Raw genomic sequence first — 23,440 nt, forward strand, 5'->3', positions numbered from 1 at the left:
GGACGTGGCAGAGTATGGTCAAGGATATTTTGTGCAAGGGCGTGCAATCTAGCTCACTGATAAAACGCCATAAAACAATTCCTGATAGTCCTGTAATTTTCTAAGGCGCCTGACTTCAAAGTTGTCAAGGGCCTGGGCCTGGGCCTGTGGAGAGGAAAAAGATGTTGTTCCCAGTCATATATTAATGGATTATAGGACCAGCAGGTAAACTGGAATCACCCACTCAATCATCCGGTGAAATCATATCCGTTTTTATTTCGCTCTGTTCCAGGTGTCCTATTCTGCACTTGACAGGTTACAAGCTGACATGATGATACCATTGTTATCTGACACCAAAGTAGGTTACACCAAAGTCAGTCACTATTTCATATCATAAACTGAGAGGGTTTCGCTTAGACTACACCTATTGGAATACCAATACCGCCACCTAGTGTCAATTTAGCATTCAGGCTATGACAAAATTAAGGCCAAAGTGAAAGCCAAATCTTATCACATCTTAGGAAAGATTATATTCTAGTAAAAGACAATACAGCTTCACGGCAACAGCACGTTATTGTTGTTAAAGTAAAAATAGCGTAGGCTACCTTTAATAATTGGGGATTCCCTGAAGAGGGTCAAGAGAGCTGTTCCCTAGGCCCTTGTGATAAAATGACGCTATTTGTCACGTGACGTGCCCCCGAACAGCCAATGGGCAAAGGCTTTAGCTTGATTCCCGGAAGTCCCTATTGGTGACTGTATCGTTTGTTTTCTCTTCCCAAATTAGGTTTATCTAGAAAATCAAGTCCCTTTCTATAAACATGTATTTAATCGACAGGGTATATAATTTCTGTTCGGTGTCCTGTGTATGAACGATTTGATGTTTATGAAAGAGACAGCGTGCCACTGGTACTGAGAATCTGTTATCGACATCAGCGGTCACTGGACAGATTCTTGCAAGAAGGTGAGAGAGAGAGAGAGAGACAGGGTATATAATTTCTGTTCGGTGTCCTGTGTATGAACGATTTGATGTTTATGAAAGAGACAGCGTGCCACTGGTACTGAGAATCTGTCATCGACATCAGCGGTCACTGGACAGATTCTTGCAAGAAGGTGAGAGAGACAGGAGCCAGCCAGCTAACCACTAAAAAAATCTGTCTTCCCAGTTAACCCTAAGAATGCTTTTAAACCAAACAGTACTTTTAATGACCAACGTACAGTATATGACTACCATATTGTCGTTAAATGTACTGCGTTGGCAGACACAACACCCCTCTTGTTTGACATAAAGCTAAATTCTGACTGAATGGCCTGCATGACTGTTGTTTTACTTTGCAGGCTGTTGTTGAGATATGCATTGTTTCTGTTTATTCACTTCTACGGGGATTCTGAGAATGGGGTAAAAATCAGTAGGCTAGAGTTTAAGTCTGCCTGATGTATCTTTTTTAAACTTCAGATTCATAGTGAGGTCATGGCTGAAGGCAGTGGTATGGAGGGAACCGCGACCACAGGGGTAGACTTACCACAGCCCACTAATGGAGGGTTCCCCGGTCCACCTCCCCCAATTTACTCGTGCACGTTGAATCCTGCCCTGGAGGCCAAGGCTCGTGAGGAGTTGCAGGAGAAGCCCGAGTGGCGTTTGCGTGACGTACAGGCGCTGCGGGACATGGTGCTGAAGGAACACCCACACCTGCGCACGCGTCTGGACGATGCATTCCTGCTGCGTTTCTTGCGCGCCAGAAAGTTTGATTATGACCGTGCTCTCCAGTTGCTGCTGAACTATCACGCCAGCCGACGGGCCTGGCCCGAGGTTTTCCATGACCTCCGGCCCTCTACGGTTAAGCACGTGTTGGAGCGAGGCGTCCTAACAGTGTTGCCCCAGTCAGACAACCATGGGCGCTACATCCTATGTCTCAGGCCAGGTGAGACTACACCTATTTTTTGTTTGTTTGTATGTTTGCTTATGTTGGTGTTGTTGCGCTCAACACTCAGTTCCTCTACTCACCTATCAAGTCTTATCACCATGATCTCCTCCTGTCTGATGATTGACTGAACTGTCTGGTGTCTGAAATGACACCTGCTTGTCAAGTCTCCCACTGATGTTATCCTGCAATATTGAAAGCTAATTTGTTCTTAACAATGATGATTGTTAAGTTAATAATAGTAATGGGTTTACTCACACACTCTTGTACAGGGAAGTGGAGGCAAAATGATTACCCATTTGTGGACAACATCCGGGCAATCTACCTGACACTTGAGAAGCTGATCGAGGCAGAGCAGACCCAGGTGAATGGTCTGGTGATCCTCGTGGACTACAGTGGCGTGGGGCTGTCCCAGGCATCCAACCCTGGACCGTTCCTGGCCAAGAAGGTGGTAGGAATCCTACAGGTGCGCTTGCTGTTCTCATCATATGTCCACATGCTTCATATCAAATGCACATTTCCCCGTCCGGTTTTCATCTTTTGTCCATTTTGTTTACATAATAACTTAGTGCAGTCTTCGCAGGCTAACTAGAATATTCTTCAACTTATATTTCTGCCCAATATGTTTATTCTATATAATATATTACTAAAAGTTTAATTTTGCATGGCTTAGGATGCGTCAGGCACTGTCTACCATAACATTAAAAATAATGCAACACAGCTTCGGCTGGAAATATACAACCGGATTTCTGAATACTGAAGTGTCATGGCTCAGGAATATTGTGGATACATACACATATTGAATGTTAAAGTTAAAGTTGATTGGGACTGACTGCTTTTCATGCGGTGATGCTGCCGCTCCACCATCTCCGCTGTGTCCAAGTGTGAATATCTATCTGCTCTCCTCGTTTCCTTGTGCACTTTGTCATCCTTCTTCTCCCTTCTCTCAGGATGGTTTTCCTATCAGAATAAAAGCTGTGAACATCATCAATGAGCCACGCATCTTTAAGGGAATATTTGCCATTATTAAGCCCTTCCTAAAGGAGAAGATGGCTGAGAGGGTAAGCAATCTGTGTGTGACAATGCTACAGATCAGAGAATGACGGGAGTCACATGTTAGGCCCTCACAACATGCATAATCACTTAGGCGGGGATCACATCAGCCAGCGGCAAGCAGCAAACGTAACACAACGCTCAGACCATAATGAGTTCTATCTCGTTCCTAAGCAACACAAACGGTTTGTCAATTGAATACGCTCGTGTTGCGCTTTGAAAGTTGAACCAAGTTCAACGCTGCTCAGTTTGTTCAACGCTAGCGTTACGCCAGCGTTGCCACCGTCTGCTGCCGAACCATAGACAACAATAGGAAACCTGGCGCTTGCGGCTGGCTAATGTGACCCCCGCCTTAATGTGGACCCCAGATCTTTGTGGTTATGATTTAGGCTTTCTAACTGGGTGGCCGAATAGCGATAACTAAATTCTGTGTTAGTCTCTGAGGGTTTTAGTTAGCAATAGTATATGTAGTGACAACATTTATAGGAGTAAGATCTATAGCTTCCAAGTATGTTACAGTGCTTTTAGAAATCAGCTTGTGGTAAGCACATGAATATTAACTTAAAGCTTGCTGCTGTTATAGTCCTTTCATGAACTCTTGATGTGAGCGTACAACACAGCAATATTAGAGGAGGATATTACAACAAAGCTTTAACTTCTATGTTGGCCCCTACCACATCAGTCAACACAAAGAGACCCACCATCATAACATCATAATGTGTGATGTCTACTGCTGTCCATGTATGAATGTGCAGCAGGGATGAGCACAGTGTACCAATACCAACTTCCACCGGCCTTGGTTGTGTGTATTAAACTATTCTATCTATCTATCTATCTATCTTTCTCTCTCTCTCTCTTTGTCTCTCTCTCTGTCTCTCTCTATCTCTCTCTCTCTCCTCCCATGCAGTATGTCCTTCACGGTTCGGACCTGTCCTCCCTACACCGGAGCATCCCGCGTTCGGTGCTACCCGAGCAGTACGGCGGCGTGGCCGGCCAGCTAGACATGGCGGTGTGGACCCAGACGCTGCTGGACGCCGAGGAGAACTTTGTGGTGGAGTTCTGTCAGCCTGAGCCGCTGGAGGATGGCGTGCTGCCGGACTCCATGCTGTTTGACGGCGAGCACAGCGGCAGTGGCGCTCATGGAGAGGACACGTTCAGGAGCCTGCGCTCGCAGCTCTACTACTGTTACTGACCACCGCACTGACTGCTGCGGACCTCCACACTGCTCATCACGTCAGCCATGACAGATGGCTTCGCTGCTCCCATTAGTGATTGCTCTGCCATTACTGCCCGCAGTGACTGACCACACACTTATGGCACTCCTCTGTCCTACTGACTGTTACATCACTACTGACCGCTGTTATTTGCTTCCATTCCGCTAACCACTGTTCTTGCTCTAATGGTTTCATTACTGCTGAGCCCTCCTGCTCACCCACTGTTGGAAACCTTGCTACTGAACGATGTGTTGACGAATGCTCGCTGTTCACCCCAGACATTGATTTGAGAGAGAACGACGTTAATTCTTATATGATGGGAATTTTGAAATGTATGTTTTATGTCCTGAGTTATATTTTTGTGTAATTTGCAATTATGTCAATTTACTCTGAGGTGGTCTTGCCAAAGTCTATAGCCATTTCTGAATATGAGTTGTGAGGTGGAAGTTAAAGGGAGACTATTTAATAATGTTGCTTTATCTTGCGTTAGCCACTCATTTTGTTTGACACCCAAAGATGGTTTGCCTTAATTGGAGATGGGGCTAGTGTAGTTGAGCATCTAGTATCTTATGAATGGGAGGACGGGCAGCAGTCTCGATATCTACCAGTCTTCACTTGGGTGGTCTACACTAAAGATTAATTTGTTCCTCTCCATGCTTTTCCTGCATACCCATTCAGTCTTAATACAAATAGCCAAACTGTATGTGAATTGCTCTTAGATGTATAGATGTATGTATACTAGATGTATAGCCAGTGCAGTGAAAGCATCTGCATTGTATGGATGTAAGTGTATGTATCTCACTGTAAACGCCACAGCAGGTTTGCTGTTCTCTAACAACACCTTGTATGTTACCCGCCACATGTGCACACACAAATACCACTCTGTCCAGTCAGCTAAGGTATTGTTATAGAGCTGGAACTGACCTCTACAGACATCACCAAGCACTGGCTGTGAGTCTTCCATCTTGATCATATCACATGCTTCAAACAAACATTGTGGTCATTTAAAACCTGCCATTTTGTTATCTCTTTCCCCTTTTGCCAAAAAGAGAGATAAAAACATGAAAGGGACATTTAATTTAGTATTTGTACAGATCCACCTCTACAGTTAACTTTGATTTTCCATGTTTTCACATTGTTCATGATCCCTGGCAGGATTTTTTTATTATAATAACCAGGTAGCTTCTGTCCATTGAGATGTGAACAGGCATATATTTCAAATTAGTGTATGTGGGTTGCTTCTCAAAAACATCACCAGAAACAGCCTGGATACCTTAATAAAGCGTTGGCTTTGTGTACTGGAATGTGGTATATAACTGGTTCCGTGTCCTGATGAGTTAAAAGACATTCCCCGCAAATTAGAACGTCTGTGTTACCGCAATAATCTGTATCTCCCCTAGAGGGAGTCATTGTACAGGTTCAGACATTACGTAGTCATTGCTACCCAGGCTCGCTAATTATGGCCTATATCATCCCTCTTATTATTGGCACAACTAAAGAAAGAACATAGCATGTCAACTCCCAAATTCTGTATAAAAGTATGGCCAAACTGTAGCTTAGGTCCCTTGATCCTTGAACGAAGACACTAGTCGTATGTCGGCATGTCATTTGAGATTTTATGAGCTCGTGACATTTGAAATAACAAAAGCAACGAGGTCGAACACAGCACCCAGGGTAACGTGTTCCTAAATAGACGTAAGTGGAAACCGCCTCATTCTGTCTAATTAACGCCTCGTAACGGTTAAACGATATTGTTTTAAATATCGTTATTCGTTACAGACTTGTAAAGAGACCCTCTCGGTTTCTAAACACTTGGTAGCATATTTCTTTGGCACTGTTTGCACGGGGCATTTGACACAGTGCAGTGCCCCCACCGGCGGCAGCGCCCGAGTTCAGTGCGGGAGCGTGATTGGCTATGGGATAACTCCATTTTGGAAACAGCTGTTTAAGGACGTAATCCTTCGCTTTGTCTTCAGGGGCTGTCCATGAAACAGTCATCTTGCGAACACAACTTCTCTTCCTTTTGCATGAAGACGCGTAGACTAACATAACTGCCGAATCCAGTCAATTATGAATTTAAAAGGAACCTTAAACTTTACAAGGGGACATCCCTAAGCCTGCGTTGTAACAAGTGGAGGAAACTCAAGGTTAGTTGCATTGTTGCAATTTGTGGTGAAGTGTTATCTCTTTCATTGACAACGTACTGATACAGTAATGTAAGCCTATAAACGATATTTTCTCTGGCTTGTATGGCTAATTATATTAACGAATAATGCCGTGGATTATTATGGGGCTGTAGGATGTTTAATCGATCGAGTATTTTGTTTTGCCTTTGATTCACGCATCTGTGGATAGCCCCCAGAGCAAAAGGTAGCTATCCCATGTCCCTTTGTGAAAGTAGCCTATCTGCGTTTGTATGTTCCAGAAGTCTTCGAATGTGCCAACCAAATGTCGAGGGGTGCATGTCATTCCATATTTATCCAAAACAAACTGCGTCGCCTAAGTGGTTCCATCATGAGAGCGTTGAGTGGGGGCGGAGTAGGAGCGGAGTCTGATCACCAGCCATGCGCTCTCTCGGCAGCGTTTCGTGGAGACCAAGCAGTGCGTTGGTGGAAGTCCTTCACGAAACAGTAATTTGCTACTAGTCTTTAGATACAATAAACAAGTAGCCTCCTCTTACGCACTACTTTCATTCTTTCGCATTAATGCAATAATCAGTGTTGTTGGCAACATTTCACAACCACTGCATTTTCCACTTACTTGGACTTGATGTCTGCAAAGACCGGCAGAAACACAGCTGTCATCCTATTTTAATGTGTTGTAACCGTGAACTCTCAGGGATAAATAGCGAGGCAAGTGCCCAGCCAGGCGATCCTTGCCAAGAGAGGCTCGAGAAAACCACCGGCGTAAACACCCTTGCCCTCCAGAGAAACCGATAGGGCCATGCGTGACCGTTCAATCCCTTCATCATCTCAATTCGAAGCATCTGGGGGTGGGCAGTAGGTGATTGGTTTAATTGTAAACATGTTACACATCATGCGCAGCTGTCAAAAACTCTAAACCTACAATCAGCTCCCCTACCCGACAGTTTCAGTGACACCCTGTGGTACGGACCCAAAACATTCACATCAGATTAGGGGCAGATCAGTAATAGAGTCTGGTGGCATTTCGCTAGGTTTCCATCTGGGTGGAGAGCAGTGTAACTGTGGGGTAGGGGGAAAACAAATGTATCCTCCATGTAGTTGACTCTGCACAGCATAATTTGTGTCTGGCACAGGGTCATGACCGCGTTCCCTCAGAATGTGCCATCTGGGGACTGGGACTGGGCAGGAGGTGCCTGGATGCTCCTGATCTGGCAAAATGTGAGTCTGAAGTGCTGCAGGCTGTTTGTCACTGGCCCTGTGCAAGTAGCGAGTGGAAGCTGTAAAAAGTGGCTCAGGAGGCCATGTGACCCATTTTCTTTTGGAGAGTGAAGGAGGGCAACATTTTTGTGTGACGCAAGCGCTCCCCGAAGGTCAGAACAGGAAGCTTGTAATTGTCTTGCTCCCCTCTGAAGCCACCACATGCTTGAAGATTTCTGCCCTTGGATTGTATTTTAAGAGACTTTAATTCTTCCAAGGAGACACTTTCATTAAAACCTTTACCACTGACACCCCCCCCCCCCTTTAAGGCTTTGTAATGACCCAACCCCAGGATGACTGCGTTACTTCAAAGCTGTAGTGTGTTGAGGTGACCGTGATTGTGTTTGTGCGATGACGAGCCTGCTGACCTACAGTTGGAGTGATTATCTATGTGCAGTGAGCCAGCAGAGTTTCCTGGGTGATGTCCCACCTGACCGCTGCATTCCAGAGGTTATCTTCCCGCAGAGACATGCATGACTGTCTGTGGTTGTCTGGTACGCCAACCTCAGTAATGTGTTTGATGTTAAGATGGTGTAGGAACATTGCTGCATCTTTGGTACAATGCTGGGATGCTTCAGTAGCACTTAAAATGGCTTTACAAGTTGACACCCATGAGGGAACTGGAGTGAGGTTGTCAGGTGAGGTGAGGTTTTGTTGTCAGCTGCAACTAAATTTCAATATAATCTCGCTGATTAAACAAAATTAAAAAACATCCAAAGCGATGGGTATTTCTGTCTCTTAGTTACAGTGTGTGTACCCTATATACTCAACAGAAAATCAACAGTAGGGATATATGTAAATCAATAGAAGGGATGGATTCCTTGGCTGGCTGAGTCTTGCAAAAGTTAGCAAGACATCTGGCCTTTTATGGTGAAGGATTAGAGGCCACTTGCTGGGTGGTACTCTTTAGGCCTACTAGACAAAGAAACCTGGCATTAGTCTCCCATCAGCCAGAGGAAGAGAATTGACTATGTGCTCAAAGGAATTTCCTGCACTACGCAACTGTTTCTGGGATACCTCAGAACTGTCACTCGGCCTGCACAAAATTGAGTTTTTTCCTATCAGGAGGAACTCTTATTGGGTTTGAATGGTAGGTGAATACGGCTGGCATGTCAGTCACTCCCCTAAGGCTTTCTGTTTGTTTTTTTGATGGATGTGGATTTGATTCCTAATATGACTTGCCTTTGTGGAACTATCGCAAAAGCACGGTAGCAACTGGGCTCCATTCCATTCAATTGAATTTGAAGTTTAAATGATAACAACATGAGGCCTGAATCTGAATGGCAGGAGCACGAGGTTTGAATTTGAGTTTGAGTGACGGGAGCATGAGTAACCATTCCCTTTCTACTGCTACAGCTATCGCTTCCCTATAGAAGATTGAACACTACATCAACAAGTTTACCGGAGTCACTACTAGATACCCACTCTACAAAAAACACTTGTCCATGTAAACCTTTATTTCCTCCTTGAGCTTTTGTTAGGGTCATTAAAATGAACGTGACTCCAAGATGAATGGTTCAAGAAGCCTTTCAATGGAATGATCTATCCACTCTCTCATCTGATAAATTGTCTAATCTGGTTGCTTCAGCATTGGCCAGAGAGCTAACACTATTACCAAATGGCTTCCTTGCTAATGCTGCTGGAGCTTAGAAAGTTGCTGAATTGAAGAAGGCACACTGCATCAAAAAATATGTTCATTTTTTTAAGGGGGGGGGGGGGGCAAGCTGAGAGCTGGTGTTTGTTTGGGCTGTAATCTAATGGTGCATTCATGTTTCAGAGGCTTTTAGCAGTGTGTGTTTTTTCGTACTGTGTTTTGAATGCATTAACAGTGGTTTCCGTGCTGGTTTATGGTCTTTTGTAATTGCACGGTGTGTGTCTTGAGTTCTTAGAAGGGTTGGAGGGGAAGCTTATTCTGCATGTCAGCCTAATGAGCTGGACCAGGCGGGCTATAGATGATTAACTAGTACAACTGTTAAAATAGCTGAGTCTCCAGATCACTGGGTTTTTGTCATGGGATCATCACTAATTGCTTACAAGTGGTCTTTGTTGATATCTATGCTGCTGCGTTTGATCTTACACTGGTGGGTGTACGGATAGCGTCAGCATGCCAATGTGGGCGCCTGGATGGTATAGAACTCTATAAGGGTTTGGCTGAAACTTGCGGCAAGGGTTGGGTTGCAGTTGCGCTGGTGAGAGAATCATTAGACTGGAGAGCGAAACTTAGATTAGTCTACATGTGACGGATGATGTCATTGCGACAGTCACTGTTTTCAAGGTTGATATTTCATGAAAGCAGGTATAGTAGGTGCACTTCAGAAAACAGACATTGTGTAATGTGGAAGGCTTTCAGTTGAATCATAACTGGCACCATGGAAACTGGCACCATGCCTGCATGCACACACCAATAACCATGTCCAATTTGATGTATTTACTTTGTGGTGTTTATTTTACAATGATTATGCTTTTTAGTGAGGAAAGTTTGGTTAGTTTTAGATTTAAAATGGGGGTATATATATTTTTTCTCATTGTTGTTTTAAAGGAAGACTATATAATGTGTGTGAAGTAATATATTGGCAGTAATGCTCTTGTCAGGAATCCCCACCCCACATATACTGGCTGTAGCCACAGAATTCAGCCTTTCAGTGTGACTGAATCATTTTGGTGACTTTATCTAACCAGTGTCCACTCCATTTAATACAGAATTGTAATGTACATACGTGGACTCAGTGGTGCTTGTGTGGAAGTGTCTTGTTTGCATTTCTGTCAGGATGACCACTTGATTCTGTCCCAGAATTCCCCTCTTCAACGCCGCTCCTTTTTCTCCACTGCCAATCCTGTCATCGCCTCTCAGAGTTTCAGCCAAACATCTGCCAACTGCCCTCTTCTCACAATTTCTGACCTCAGGTGTCAGCATACACAGAGATGATAATATTTGGATCACTAGACATCCTATTTAACTATGTTTGGACAGATTTTTTACGACCTGTGCATGAGACATCATCAGCTAATTGACTGGTCATTTTTCCTGTCCTTTTGGTTTCCCCAAATAGAGGGACATGTAAACAGGCAGTAAACACACATTGTAAGACTCTGATGTTCCACAGTCCCTTGCAGCTGCGTGCAGTTTTTGCTAGCACGCAATAGAATGCAGAAAAAATGGATTTCTGGCGCATGAAAGCTCCTCACTGGAAGCACTGGCCATATTTAGTAACCACAATAAACACCCATGCATTCCATGCTCTTGCACCCCCCCCCCCCCCCCCCCACACACACACACACACACACACACCTCTCTTCTTCTCAATGGGCGCATACAAGAGCTCCTGTGTTTACCCCCCCCCCCCCCTATACTGATCCTCTTAATGGCTCTTCAAGAGAGGTCTCAAGCCAGCGCTTTGCTCTTGATTGTTTTTTTTCTCACGTTCATCTTTTACCTTTCCTTTTATCTACTAGTCCTCTTGTTTTTCTCAGCCTCCTCCTTCCTTTCTTCCTGTTGGAGTCGGGATAACTGGATCATCCAGTTCCTCTGGGTTTTAAATTTCAGCACAAAAGGGCAGCACCGTGTCTGGTGAGGCCTAATTAGGTGGTCAGGAGGAGGCTTTTGTGCGCTTAAGTCCAGGGACCGAGGGAGAGGTTGCGCTGCACACTGCATGCAAATGCTGCTGAGGGTGGACTGCAGCTGACCGGGCTGTTTTCCTCCGGTCGAGTTTTACTCCAGCTGGAGCTGGCCACAGGCACGCAGACTCCCACGCGGTGTGTGTGTGTGTGTGTGTGGTGAGTTCATGTTTGGGTGTGTCTCCTCTCCAGTGCACTCCCTGGAAAAAAAGCATCAGGGCTTTTAAAGCTTGGGGGTATGTAACAATAACAAATAGGCCTCCTGTAGCTTATCAGCAGCTGATGCATGCTCTGATAATATTGACTGATCAAGCATGATGTTGTCAGATGAAGTAGACTCCAAGAAGTAGTTTAGTTTGTTGTTCCTAGTACAGATATATGCTAGTATTAACCTCGTCAAGTTCTTGTGATGGGTTAGATTAGGCCTGGAACTACAGTGGGTGTTACTTCCCTAGGTGGGTGCACGTTGTTGAATTTAGCACTATTTGATGACATTTATCTTTTCTCAAATCAGTCTTAATGTCCTAAGGTTGTGTGGTTTTCTTGAAGAACTTGAAAAAACATACAATGAAGTAATGAATGTTAACCGTCCCAGTTGATGCCCACAAGGTCCAATTTTAGCAGTACAGCCGGTTTGAGACGGCTGGCATAAGGGCAGTTATTGGTCTCTATGTTCTGGCCCTGACTCACATGTGCTGTGACGGTAAGCTGACACCCGCTTTTATTTTTCTGGTGCTTGCTGCATATTTTTCCTCTGAGCTCTTTGCACCCAGATGCCCCCCCCCCACCCCCACCCCCTGAGAGCCATACAGTAAGCTGTGGGAGAGATGGCCACCAGACAACGCCCTGTCTGTTTGCTGCCCCCTTGCTAGCCGCAGCCTGTCGCTGATGCACAGAAACGCTCTGTTGTTTTGCAGGGCCAACTCGTGCTTGACTAAATCAAGGCTGATATTTTTGGCCAGCCGTGCTAAATGAAGTGCTTTCCTGTTATCATATGTGCCACATCTTGACAGTCGCAGAATTGTTTGGCAAATCTCTGAAGGGCTTTTGCACCCTAACAACCCCCCCACCCCACACACACACTCACACACACTTTTTAAACTGTAACAGCATTTTATCTATTTCTCGCTAGGGTACTTCTTACTGTTCCATTCTAGATTGTTTTATCTGTTAACCAATATTTGGCTAAAATAGAATAAGAGAACATGGGAAAATGGCAGAATGGACATTCCCAAAGATGTATTCTACGTTCAGGAATAGTTTATAATAACCAAAGATGACACACTTCCACTTGATTGATGTTCCCATTATTGATCTTTTTTGATTTTTAATGACACGGAGTATAAGATCTGTTTGTGCACTTAGTATATCCGTAGGAATAAGTCTCCTCAAGGTTCTTTCCTCAATAAGAAGTATCCTAGCAGACTGTGAATCCTCTGGCAGTGGGGCTGTCTGAGCAGAGCTGTGCTGAGGCGAAGTGGCAGCTCTGGTTGGACTGGGTGAGCGGAACGCAACAGAGTGCTCAGTGGTGGCTTTGGCTCTGAGTCTGGAGGAGTTGGAGGGCAGCTCATGAGTCATGAGTGGGAGCTGCTCGCCTGAACTCCTCTGGAAGAAGCAAGGGCTGCCCCACCTTCCATTGCCCTCGGCTCTAACACACACACACACACACGCACGCAAACACTTAAGCACGCACCACACACACACACACACACACACACACATACATACATACATACATGCACACATTCACACACTCAAACATGCAAATACATGATGCACACACTCACTTGAACACATGCACATTCACACACGCACACACATACAAACACTCATTTATCACATGGATAACCCAGAGAAAGACCCTTGCATCTAAAAAAAAAAGTTCCTCTTTTGATGAAGAGTGCGTGAGTGAACCTAGACGGCCTTGATGTGCGTAAGTTAAAGAGGAAGTGTTTCTGTGTGACTGTGTGTCTAGGGTGTCTTCACTCAGGGTTTGTTGTTAGCTAACAACTGTTGGCGTAGTTGCTGTGGTTTTTATGGGATGCATCACGGGACTCCGACTCATGGGACCTGGGATCCCTTCTGATGCCTTCTTCGCACACAAGAGTCCTGGTATAGGAGGTTAACGTGCCCCCACTGCACACAGCCCACCGCTGAAAAAAGGGGAAAGATATTTGAGGCTGGCGCTTCGCAGCAGCAAAGCAGCAGAACAGAAGAAAAGCTCGCTTGTATTTACATGCTAGCCCAGGAAGCTGGTGGCTGAGTAACAATGCTAGGGCTGGCAGAGGAAATCCAACTCCCCTGCTCCACATCGACAGCTGATACGGTTCTCAGCTGCTGACCTCACGAGAGCCCCCCCCCCCCTTCAGCTGACCAGTTTGGGCCGTCTGGTCTGGGGCTCCCCAGGCTGACTGCTTCCTCTGGAACGTGCCGTTCTCCAATAACTCCACTCCCCCTAAGCTCATGCACCTGGAGCTCTTCCTCCCGCTGAGCTTAAGAAAACACCAGCCAGCGGCAGCTGATTACACTTCGCCCCAGAGAAACCAAGCTCATATGAGTGAAGCGGACCATGAAATGCCCCTCTGCAGTTCAAATAATGCCATACCTACTCGCGTCACCAATCAAAGGCGGGAGGCCTTGTCACTGAATTGCTTGCTTAGGGTGGTGGCTGTGGCTATTCCCCTTGCAGTCATGCTGAGAGCCCTGAGTGCATTGCCCTGGTCATTAGTCACATTAGACAGACACTTATCCACTCCAGCAGAAGTCCCGCTCTCTCTGGGCAGTGCCAGGGCCCAGGAAGGACTCCCACTGCGGTAATGGCAGGCGTGGCTGGCACGGGGCACAGCGAGCACGGCTCATCTCCTCCTATTAGATGGGCAGCCGGCAGGGATGGGCCCGCTGGGACACCCTCCCCACCACTACCACCTCCCACACACACACACACACACACACACACACACACACACACACACACACACACACACACACACACACACATCCCCCTGGGCTCTCACAGCCCGCTCAGCAGTGGCTGCTGTGAAAGTAGATCCGTTGACTCCCACAGTTCTGTAGGTCAGATCAGTCTTTTTCGGGTTTGCTTGTTCTTTCTCCCACTCCCTCTCATTTTCTCTCAACCACACCGGTGTGTATCTCTTTCTTTCTTTCTCTCTCTCTATCTTTTTCACTCTCTCTCACTCTTATCTCACTCTACACTGCCTCCCCTTGGATTGCCTGGTCAGCTGCTCACAACAGCCTTATCTCCTCAGTCACCAAACACTTACAGGGCTTCTTTCCCTCCGTGGGGAGATGGTTAGAGGGAACAGTTAATGCCAGCTCAAGAGTGTTGCATGTCCTTGGATGCCTCTGGGATTGGAAGCCGGACAGAAGGTTCTGTGTGAGGAGATTGGCTCGCTGGGGTCCCAGCGCACCAGATAGAGTTTGAGTGTAGATGAGGTGTGTATGACTGTTGAATCTGCTGTGTATGTGAGCTCTGAGTGTGTAGTCTCTAACAGCAGATGCCATGACTAAAAAGCATGGAATGGAGTGGACAGAACTAGCATGGTTATTTATGGGTTTGGGGAGCATGGCTAACTGTAGCAACATGATTATGATTGTGGTGCTGTGTTGCGGGCTTTGTGTGTGTTTGTGGGGCTTGTAGTCTTTGGGAGCGTGCTGAGACTGCACACCTGTGACACCTTTTCCCACTGGGCTACCGTCAGCTGCAGCTGCGTCTTTTTCCTTTCTCTCAGCCTCTCTTTCTTTCACTTCTTTCCCTCCTTGCTCTCTTTCTGTCTGTCTGTGACTGATCACTGTTGGCCTTCCATTTAGAGATGCAAGGATATAAGGGGGAAAAGTTAAGCTTTTCCTTGTCAATGACGAATGGCTTATGGCTCTCAATCTGTCTTTTCCTTTTCTTTGTCTTCCTGCAGTCTCTCTCTCTCCCTCTCTCTCTCTTTTGAGTGGCCAGCTGTACAATCTCTCTGTAGTTGGCAGGATCCATGACCCACTTCCAGCGGAAAAAGAGGATAGGCTGAAAGAAACTGAGCTAATGTGAGCTCCGAGCATTTCCCCCTGGATTCCTCTGCCTCTCCCATCTACTCAAAGCACGCACACACACACACGTCTACCTTTATTGATCAGTCCACCCTTTTATCTTCTTTGCTGCCCTTTTGGATAGTGTGTACTGAACACTAAATGTGTTTGTTGGGCAGTGAAGGAATATGAGTTGAAAAGAAGTGAGACAATGACGTAGCAAGGAGGAGATGAGCGCATTGGTTTTTTGGAGCTTTGTGTGGGTGAGCTTTAAGGGGCTTTGAGTATGGAGGGCCAATTGATATGAGGCCAGTGGTTGTACCTAGAATGTTATGCTTTTGTTAGGAAACAGTTTTTGCTTGCTTGTTTTGTTTTTGTGCGAGTGTGTGTGTGCATCACTGAGCAGGAAATCATAAACAGGGCTGCAGAGGGCTCCAGTGTGTGAAGGGACCGTATGAGACAGGGGAATGGTTATGGAGATACACAGCAGGACACTTTGACATGAAACGCCAAGAATGGCAGGATCATTAATTCTCTCCCTTTCTCATGCACGCACACACACACTTTTCATCTTTCTGAAGAAAGATCAATTTGAAATGTCATGACCTTTAACCGTCTCTCTCTCTCCCTCTCTGTGGCGAAATGGTAGCTGTGATGGCCAGATGATGGATGTGGAGGCATCATACTCCGATTTTATCACCTGTGACCGGACAGGCCGCAGGAACGCCGTTCCTGACATCACAGAAGAGGCTCAGACAGTGGGAACCGGCGATCTCACTAAGGACATGGCCCAGATGGACCTCAAACCTACAGGTGTGTGTGTGTGGAGGGTCATTGTTAGCCATTATTAAAAGTTATATGGCAACAATAAGCTGTGTGTGTGTTTTTCTTACTTAGTGCTTACACATGTGTGTAAAAGAACCGTAGGGAGCTATTTTGTTCAACCTCTAGGCCAAGAACCTTGTTGTTTGCTTAAGTAATCCAGACCAGTGACTTACATTTGCCCAGACAAAAAAAAACTCAAGTCTTTTTATAGTCTGTTTTTTGTAGATGAAATCCTCATTAAAATGAATCATTTATTCATTGAGGACAAGTGCAAAGCTGTGGGGACTGAATTCCCAAGTGGAGTGTGTGTGTGTGTGTGTGTGTGTGTAAATATATGAGTGTGAGAGAGAGAGCCTGACTGCTGTGTTTTTCAGAGGCAGACGCTTCCGTGGCTCCTCCTCCAGAGGCAGAGGCATCAGGAGGCCAGGGGGCACAGGGGAGCAGCGGACCTTCCTAAGAGCGGAGCAGAGCGGAGGAGGAATGAGGAGGAGGAGGAAAGGAGACCAGGAGCGATGACACAGACATTGGGCAGAGGAAAGAAGGACTCCTTTTGGTCTGAGCCAATCTGAGTGGCCGGCTTCTCCCACTGACTACCCCCCCACGTGGCTTTCCACCAATGGCGTGCCTCGTTGTGCTGGACTACTCTGGAGCTGGACATTGAAGTTGGCTTGTGTTTCCCTATCAACGTCACACAAAAGCACAGAGTGTTTGTTTTGTTTTATATATCTCTCTCTTTTTTTAATTGAACCATAATACTGTCTAATATATGACAAATAACTTTAATGCATAGTCATACAGTATCTCTATGAAGTTTTTTTTTGTTTGTTTCCAAGTTAAAGTTTGAAGTTATGTTCCCTGTTGTGTCATGGGATGGAAGCTCGGCTTTGTTCTTGTGCAACAGGAAGAGCTGGAGCCTTGTGTGTCCTTTTCTAAATGTGTGCTGGAGACCTCGGTGGACTGTTACAGAATGGATTAGTAGCCTGTGATCTTCCGCAGTAGGTACTCTGCAGCCTCGCGGTCCTGGTGCAGCTGGAACCTCTGAGTGTGGTTCTGGAGCAGAGGTGAAGTCCTCAGTGTTCTGAAATGAAATGGAGCTGGCGCTCAAGTTTGTGACCCAGTTTCATGCTCTTTGATGATTGTGCTGCCAGAGAATGCGCTGTAGGGAACATATTTATTTCATATTATTCAGTAGAGGTGTGTGTGTGTGTGTGTGTGTGTGTGTGTGTGCGTGTGTGTGCGTGCGTGTGCGTGCGTGTGCGCGTGCGTGCGTGTAACATACTTGGTGTTCACATACAGGGAGTCTGGGCATCACAGAGGCGGTGAACAACACTGCTCTTATTTTATGTTTTTACTGTAACAATCTCAGAATAAAACAAAATTTCACTGGAGTGCTGTTGCTCGTACCCCTCCACCACACATGACCCACACCAGAGCTTGTTGGACATGGTCCACATAAGCTGACTTTCTACATTGCCACAGGTATTGAAGATGTTTATTTATTTAAAAAACAAAGCAAATTACATCAGATGTAGGCCTACAATATCACCTGTAAATGTTGTGATGGCAGCATCTGTAAACTAAAGTAAATGTAGCCAGCATGTAGCCTGGCGAGCCAGACCCACATTAAAATGTAGGGTCTGGGCACTCACCGTTCGCAGTGCTCAGTCCGAGGGGCGGGATAATCAGTTGTCTTTCAAATTCCCTCTGCACGCAATAGGACGCAATAGGATATTTGTTTTCAAGTAGCAGGGAATTCAAACCAAACCGTTGCAACTCTGCCATAAATCATTATGTTAAGCCCACCAAACGACTCTATACACGATTTCAATGCCCTGATTAAGTTTCGATTTCTGGAGCTCACAAGCCAAAGGAGAGTTGCTAGACTAGCCCTGGCGCTAGGGGCGCGTCTAGATTTCTAGGCTAGCCAGCGTGAGGATGATTGCGTTATATATTTTGTGTACAACACTGCCCTCTGGTGATAGTAAGCAGTGTGTCACAAGTTCTTGCAAGAGGTAGCCTACTGCAGTTCTAAAAAGATTAAGTTATTAGATTTGTCTTATTATTTGGTTGGCTGATTTAAATTCTGACTGTTACAAAAATCAATTTAGGCTACCACAAGTGTAAGAGTAGCCTACGTATGACAAAGTAGTGACCACCTCTGCTTCTGGACTTTGAACATGTAACGGTCCATGGACCCGTCTGCAATTGTCATGGCAACCATCATCCAAGGAGCCAAAGTCTTTCCGCACCCTGGTTTCATCATGTGAAAAACTTTCAAGTCAGATTTCAAGTGGTCAGAATGAACCGTTAAATAAGGTAAGGATCTAATGTGACGATGCATACAATTGTTAGATGTCTCATGCTGCGATGCGATAATAGTAGCAAAATCGTGACTGCGCTCAAGTGCCGTAGCCTAGTGCTTAAGCGCGATGCGACGAAGATCACCAGACACTGGCAGTAGTTAAAACAGAAAAAGAAAAAAGGAGTCAAATGCCGCCTTCATGCCACATCTGATATTCGGACCTCCAATAGAGGAAACATGACTTGAACGCGAAGTCGGGTCGGTTTTTTTGGTCGGAGACCCGTGCGGAAGTCTTGTGCCCCGAGGTATCCTTCTTGACGTCACTATCATATTCTCCAACCACGATGGTCTCCCTTGCAACAACACAAGAGACGAATTTCACTCATTATAAATAGGCAAGGTAATTTATCACTAAATTAATACTAGAAACACTCACCCGAGACATGTTCCCTCTTGCTCAAACATAGTGATCAACCGTCTTTGGTAAACAGTTCTAATAAGTAATTTATGCATTTCCTGTATTTGTTTTCCGAGCTGATCTCATGAACACACTTGCGCAAAGGCAGTATTGGTATAAAGTTGTGTCCGTGGAGCTAAATACTATCGGACAGCCTGCATTTCAAAGCTCCAAATAATTTTCCAGTGAAGTGAAGGTCTTGAGGATGTGCTAATTGGACATTCCTCACACCTAGTCAAAACATTTTGCCAGTAGCAACTTCGCTGTGAAACGGTCGTTTAAACTTAGTGGACAGGACACCCCTGCATTTTTACGGTCGTGGTATCGTCCAGTAAGAAGTATGGAGCCCATGGTGACTTTAATTTCTGCACAACTCTGATTTCTTTCTTTCTCAATCAGGAAACTACAATGCACAGCTTCGCAGAAGTAAGCCAGAATTGTTCTCGTTAATGCATGTACGGCAGTGCACTTTGGTAACAATGGTACCCGCGGAACATGCACCCGTAATTATTCAACAAAAGCTCATTCTTTGATTTGTTACAGTCCCCATAGCTCACTAGGCTACAGCTACTTATTGGTAGCATCTGCTCGGATCGGTCATATCGTTTAATCTGTTAATATGTCAAAGAAACCATAATGCTGAAACCATCAACTGGGCATCGCGCCGACAATAATTTCCTTCCATTTCGTTCACTGTGTGGCGCGCGTGGTCTACTCATTGGGTCCTATCCTTGCACAGGTAGAGCGCGAGGCTATCACAGCGGTGTTCAGGAACAGCAACAGCTTTCCCACTCCCTTATCGGCAGCTGTCAACCATGAGACAGACACTTCCAACGGGACCCGTTATATCTCAATTTCCACGGGTGAGGCTTAACGGTGAACAGACGCACATGCAGTCACTGCTTTTGTGTATGCATTACCTTACGTAGCCTACGGGTCCTGCCTCCACTCCTGTTTTTGACATCTTTTTCTGCCCTGTCTCCTTAGTGTGGAGTCAGGTGGAACACACCAGGGCAACCCGTCTATCCTTCTCTCAGAGCTGGACTCTACAGTGCGACCGCAAGAGTGTGCTGCAATGCCTTCCACCATTGCCCTGCACACACACCAACAGAGAGTAAGGCTCGTATGCACCAGAGGCGAAATTCACTGTTTATATGCACATCGAACAGCCTTCCTTAGTCCATGAAACACACTGTCAGACGCATACCAAATATGTGAAATATGTTTATATAAGCCTACACTCACTCATACCATGAAAATCAATATAAAATAACAGACATGGTTAATTATGAACATTAATAAGGTTAAAAAAAGTGTGTCCTACTGGTCTTCTTCCTTACATCAGTGGGCAGCCTGCTCAGCTGTGGCCTACTGGTTAGCGCTTTGGACTTGTAACCGGAGGGTTGCCGGTTCGAACCCCGACCAGTAAGAACAGCTGAAGTGCCCTTGAGCAAGGCACCTAACCCCTCACTGCTCCCCGAGCGCCGCTGTTGTTGCAGGCAGCTCACTGCGCCGGGATTAGTGTGTGCTTCATCTCACTGTGTCTTCACTGTGTGCTGTGTGTTTCACTAATTCACGGATTGGGATAAATGCAGAGACCAAATTTCCCCTCACGGGATCAAAAGAGTATATAATTATCATGTATGTTCAGTTCCACAGCACCCCCGCCCCTAAGACCCTCCTCTCTTCCTTTCAGTTACATATCTGTGCGAGTTGGGTAGAGGCCTTCAGACTTTTAAAACCACTTCTGTTTCAACAGGTTACTTAACAGCTACTCGCCTTCAGGAACTTATCGGGCGGTTATCAGTCAGGCATCAGGACGCCAGTATCTGGAGGTGAGCATGTTAGATCATTTTAACTATGCCTTTGTCAGCAGTATAGAGCCTAGAGCATTAAACATAGAGCCTATACATCTTATGTTATAGATTGTCAGTTCTGTGTGCCATCTACCAGTCTCTTACTTAGCTAAACTGCAGAGAGTTGCGGCATGTTGTTCAAAAGGGATGTCAGCCACTGTACTGTGACTAGGGAGCTGTAGAGAATAATCCAGGCATTGCCTCATGAGCCTCTTAGCTGAATGAGGATGCAGTGCTTGTGATTGATTGGAGATGGCTGGTAACTTGAGACTGTCACCGATCTGCAGGTATGGTCCAGCAGTGGTCTGCAGACGAGCCTGGATCTCACGGCTCTGAATGTGCATGGGGCTGTGTATGAGGATGGTAAGTAGGCCTAACCTGTAAGTCCACTTTCCTCACCTTGGCTACTAGGGGTGTCACGATTCTCCAAATCCTCGATTCGATGTAATTTTCGATTTTAAAGTCACGATTCGATTCGATTTTCGATCTTTTTTAAATATTACTATTAATGCATTCCTTATATGTTATTTACTCTTTTTGGCCTTTTCCTTTTCTTTTTCGGGGGGCTTTTATTTTGAAACCGCTTTGAAACCATTCCAACCGCGAGGTTGTAATGTGAACAGAACTAACCTTAGGCCAGTGTTTCTCAAAGTGTGGTCCGGGGACCACTGGTGGTCCTCAAGCTATCCCGAGTGGTCCGCGAGCAGACGTGGTAAAATATAATATAGAGGAGTTGTTTGCAATATTGAACCAACTTGTATGTAAATCCAAACAGTTCTGCAACACTGTCTATGTAAGATATGCCAGTTTAAATCATATGAATCCTCTGACACAATAAGCAAAGTGCAAAGACAATAAGCCAGGTGGTTCAGTGAGTAAGTTTAGGCCTATTGTGTAGGCTAATATACTGTTGAAGTAGGTCTAATCTTTTTTTTAGCTAGGTGGTCCGCGCGTTTCTTTTTTATTGGTTAAGTGGTCCTTCGTCTGAAAAAGTTTGAGAAACACTGACGTGAACATAGTAAAACGAAACAGCACAGAATGTTAATTTGATTGTTTCAGCACACTCCGAAGAGACCCAAGGTTAGTGTTCATGGAATATGTACTTATAAATGTGCATTTTAAGCCTTAAAGTAACTTTGGACTGTAATTAGACCATCTTTTCACTTGCTAAGTTGAGTAGGCTAAGTTAGTTTTAATTGACGTGAATGAACAAATACTTCCACACCGGTGATTTCAAAGAAGCAAGAGGGACTTTGATTTCGGTAGGTTGATGTGTAGGCCTATATTTTAACTGGCTGCAGCCTAAAATTAGAGGAGTGTTGACGCTGCAGTTCAGCACGTGCATGTGTGTTTGTGCGTCTTGGCATACATGCTGGACGTGACATTGGGGGTGTGGCTGCATCGTCGATTCTACTTTTAAGTTCGAAGTTAGAGATTGAGATGTGATTTCGAAATAAAATCGAAATCGTGACACCCTTATTGGCTACATACGACACACCCAGACTTACGACACACCAGGGAGTTAGCACCCATTGGGTTTTGTGTGTGTGTGTGTGTGTGTAGCTGCCCTTGCGTGTCTGGCCTGGACGGCAAGTGAGCGCCGGCTGCTCTATGTTGCTGAGAAGAAGAGGCCAGCCAAGGCAGAGGCAGAGCCGCCTTCATCACCTCCGCCTGCTTTCTCTTCATCGGCCCGGGCATCTCCTGGAGAGGCGTTTGATGTTAGTCCTGAATCACACTGTTTCATCATGATATAACAATAGCTATAAATCATTCATTCACCAACAACAATAACAAGTAAAAAGAAATGTGTACGTGTGTGCGTATGTGTGTGTGTTTTTTTTTTTTGTGTGTCTGTGTCTGTGTCTGTGACTGTATGTTTTGTGTGTGTGTGTGTATTTGTGTTTTTTGTTGTGTGTCTGTGTGTGTTTTATGTATCCTAGGATAAGAATGTGTATGTGGAGGACTGGGGAGAGGGCCTCACTGGTCGGAGCTCGTCTGTGTTGTGTGTAGCTGACCTGGACAAAGGTGATGTGACCGTCCTCAAGAACGTCCCACTGCACACAAGCCCAGCCCAGGTACACTCACACATGGATTAGTGCATGGGCCTAGCAGGCCCAGGGGGCAGAGGACACGGCCCAGGGAGCAGTCAAAACCCAGCTGACTGCTCCAAAAATTCAGCTTGTACCTCTTACTGTTCATCCAGGAGGGTCATACAGATGGGTGTTTTTACAGATAAACCCATATTTAGGCCCTTTGTTATTTGACAGTGTGTGACAGATTTTGTATGTATTTCTTTTCCTGGGGTGTGTAGGCTCTTTGGACTCCAGATGGAGAAGGCGTGATCTATGTTGGGTGGTTTGAGGATCCTTTCAGACTAGGCTTGAAGTTTTGCTCCAATCGCAGGTGAGTGTGGTGGGAGATGGGTGAAAGGCTTTGATCTGCCAGACAGGTGCCCCCTGTTGGTTGGCTGACTGGCCGATTGACTGGCTGGCTGACTGCTTCCTGCTTAGCTGTGTGTCTGTCTCAACAGGTCCGGTTTGTATCACCTAGATTTGCAGGGCCATCTTGGTGAGTGAAGAAATGACTAGCTCTATTTGAGTGTGTGTGTGTGTGTGTGTGTGTGTGTTATGTAGAGGCTGTTCCTAAATCTACTCTTTGGTCGGTCTCAGAGAACTTGACAGACTGGTCAATCACTGGTCAGAGTGTGTCGTGTCCTCGCCTTAGTCCCGATGGACGCTGGCTGGTGTACCTGAAGGGGGAAGTGTTTGGACCTCACCACCAGTGCCT

The 23,440-nt window shown here is 45.7% G+C and overlaps 3 protein-coding genes and 1 long non-coding RNA gene across 7 annotated transcripts in view; 3 read left to right on the plus strand and 1 right to left on the minus strand.

Moving 5' to 3' along the window:
* Nucleotides 1-719: 719 nt before the first annotated feature.
* On the plus strand, nucleotides 720-5,461 carry ttpal (tocopherol (alpha) transfer protein-like). Of its 2 annotated transcripts, none has more exons than XM_076276448.1 (5): nucleotides 720-1,089; nucleotides 1,433-1,898; nucleotides 2,171-2,364; nucleotides 2,849-2,959; nucleotides 3,859-5,461. In XM_076276448.1, exons 2-5 carry the CDS (start codon nucleotides 1,448-1,450, stop codon nucleotides 4,141-4,143), a joined length of 1,041 nt encoding a protein of 346 aa, XP_076132563.1. In that variant the 5' UTR covers nucleotides 720-1,089; nucleotides 1,433-1,447; the 3' UTR covers nucleotides 4,144-5,461. The 2 variants fall into 2 exon arrangements, with proteins under 2 accessions (XP_076132563.1, XP_076132564.1); XM_076276449.1 differs by having other exon boundaries at nucleotides 720-940.
* Nucleotides 5,462-6,090: 629 nt separating this feature from the next.
* On the plus strand, nucleotides 6,091-17,426 carry pkig (protein kinase (cAMP-dependent, catalytic) inhibitor gamma). Of its 3 annotated transcripts, none has more exons than XM_076276451.1 (3): nucleotides 6,091-6,312; nucleotides 15,863-16,026; nucleotides 16,413-17,426. In XM_076276451.1, exons 2-3 carry the CDS (start codon nucleotides 15,876-15,878, stop codon nucleotides 16,493-16,495), a joined length of 234 nt encoding a protein of 77 aa, XP_076132566.1. In that variant the 5' UTR covers nucleotides 6,091-6,312; nucleotides 15,863-15,875; the 3' UTR covers nucleotides 16,496-17,426. The 3 variants fall into 3 exon arrangements, with proteins under 3 accessions (XP_076132566.1, XP_076132567.1, XP_076132565.1); XM_076276452.1 differs by lacking the exon at nucleotides 6,091-6,312 and adding an exon at nucleotides 7,444-7,527; XM_076276450.1 differs by lacking the exon at nucleotides 6,091-6,312 and adding an exon at nucleotides 14,709-15,231.
* Nucleotides 17,427-17,518: 92 nt separating this feature from the next.
* On the minus strand, nucleotides 17,519-18,865 carry LOC143114715 (uncharacterized). The gene is made up of 2 exons (XR_012984978.1): nucleotides 18,777-18,865; nucleotides 17,519-18,693 (listed from the first exon to the last, which is right to left on the minus strand). It is a non-coding gene; the product is annotated as an uncharacterized LOC143114715 (long non-coding RNA).
* Nucleotides 18,866-19,080: 215 nt separating this feature from the next.
* Nucleotides 19,081-23,440, plus strand: part of LOC143114709 (acylamino-acid-releasing enzyme) — a 9,575-nt gene continuing 5,215 nt past the window's right edge. The window contains exons 1-10 of the mRNA XM_076276445.1: nucleotides 19,081-19,223; nucleotides 19,537-19,660; nucleotides 19,785-19,911; nucleotides 20,557-20,632; nucleotides 20,941-21,016; nucleotides 22,217-22,371; nucleotides 22,594-22,728; nucleotides 22,965-23,056; nucleotides 23,184-23,221; nucleotides 23,323-23,440. The exon at nucleotides 23,323-23,440 is cut by the window's right edge and continues 13 nt beyond it. Of these exons, the coding sequence (XP_076132560.1) occupies nucleotides 19,206-19,223; nucleotides 19,537-19,660; nucleotides 19,785-19,911; nucleotides 20,557-20,632; nucleotides 20,941-21,016; nucleotides 22,217-22,371; nucleotides 22,594-22,728; nucleotides 22,965-23,056; nucleotides 23,184-23,221; nucleotides 23,323-23,440 (959 nt within the window). The 5' untranslated portion in view covers nucleotides 19,081-19,205. The remainder of the gene's footprint in view (nucleotides 19,224-19,536; nucleotides 19,661-19,784; nucleotides 19,912-20,556; nucleotides 20,633-20,940; nucleotides 21,017-22,216; nucleotides 22,372-22,593; nucleotides 22,729-22,964; nucleotides 23,057-23,183; nucleotides 23,222-23,322) is intronic.

The sequence above is a fragment of the Alosa pseudoharengus genome, unplaced genomic scaffold, assembly GCF_046254945.1.
Source record: "Alosa pseudoharengus isolate Yale_2024_CS ecotype anadromous, Long Island Sound unplaced genomic scaffold, YU_APseudo_1.1 YU_APseudo_1.1_scf_9, whole genome shotgun sequence".
Classification (NCBI taxonomy): Eukaryota; Metazoa; Chordata; class Actinopteri; order Clupeiformes; family Clupeidae; genus Alosa; species Alosa pseudoharengus.

Coding starts and splice junctions, on each gene's coding strand:
- ttpal (XM_076276448.1), top strand. CDS start 1,448: ATGGCTGAAGGCAGTGGTATGGAGGGAACCGCGACCACAGGGGTAGAC. Junction 2,365..2,848: donor AGGTGGTAGGAATCCTACAG/GTGCGCTTGCTG, acceptor CCCTTCTCTCAG/GATGGTTTTCCTATCAGAAT. Junction 2,960..3,858: donor AGGAGAAGATGGCTGAGAGG/GTAAGCAATCTG, acceptor CCTCCCATGCAG/TATGTCCTTCACGGTTCGGA.
- pkig (XM_076276450.1), top strand. CDS start 15,068: ATGGCTCTCAATCTGTCTTTTCCTTTTCTTTGTCTTCCTGCAGTCTCT. Junction 15,232..15,862: donor CTGAAAGAAACTGAGCTAAT/GTGAGCTCCGAG, acceptor GCGAAATGGTAG/CTGTGATGGCCAGATGATGG. Junction 16,027..16,412: donor GATGGACCTCAAACCTACAG/GTGTGTGTGTGT, acceptor TGTGTTTTTCAG/AGGCAGACGCTTCCGTGGCT.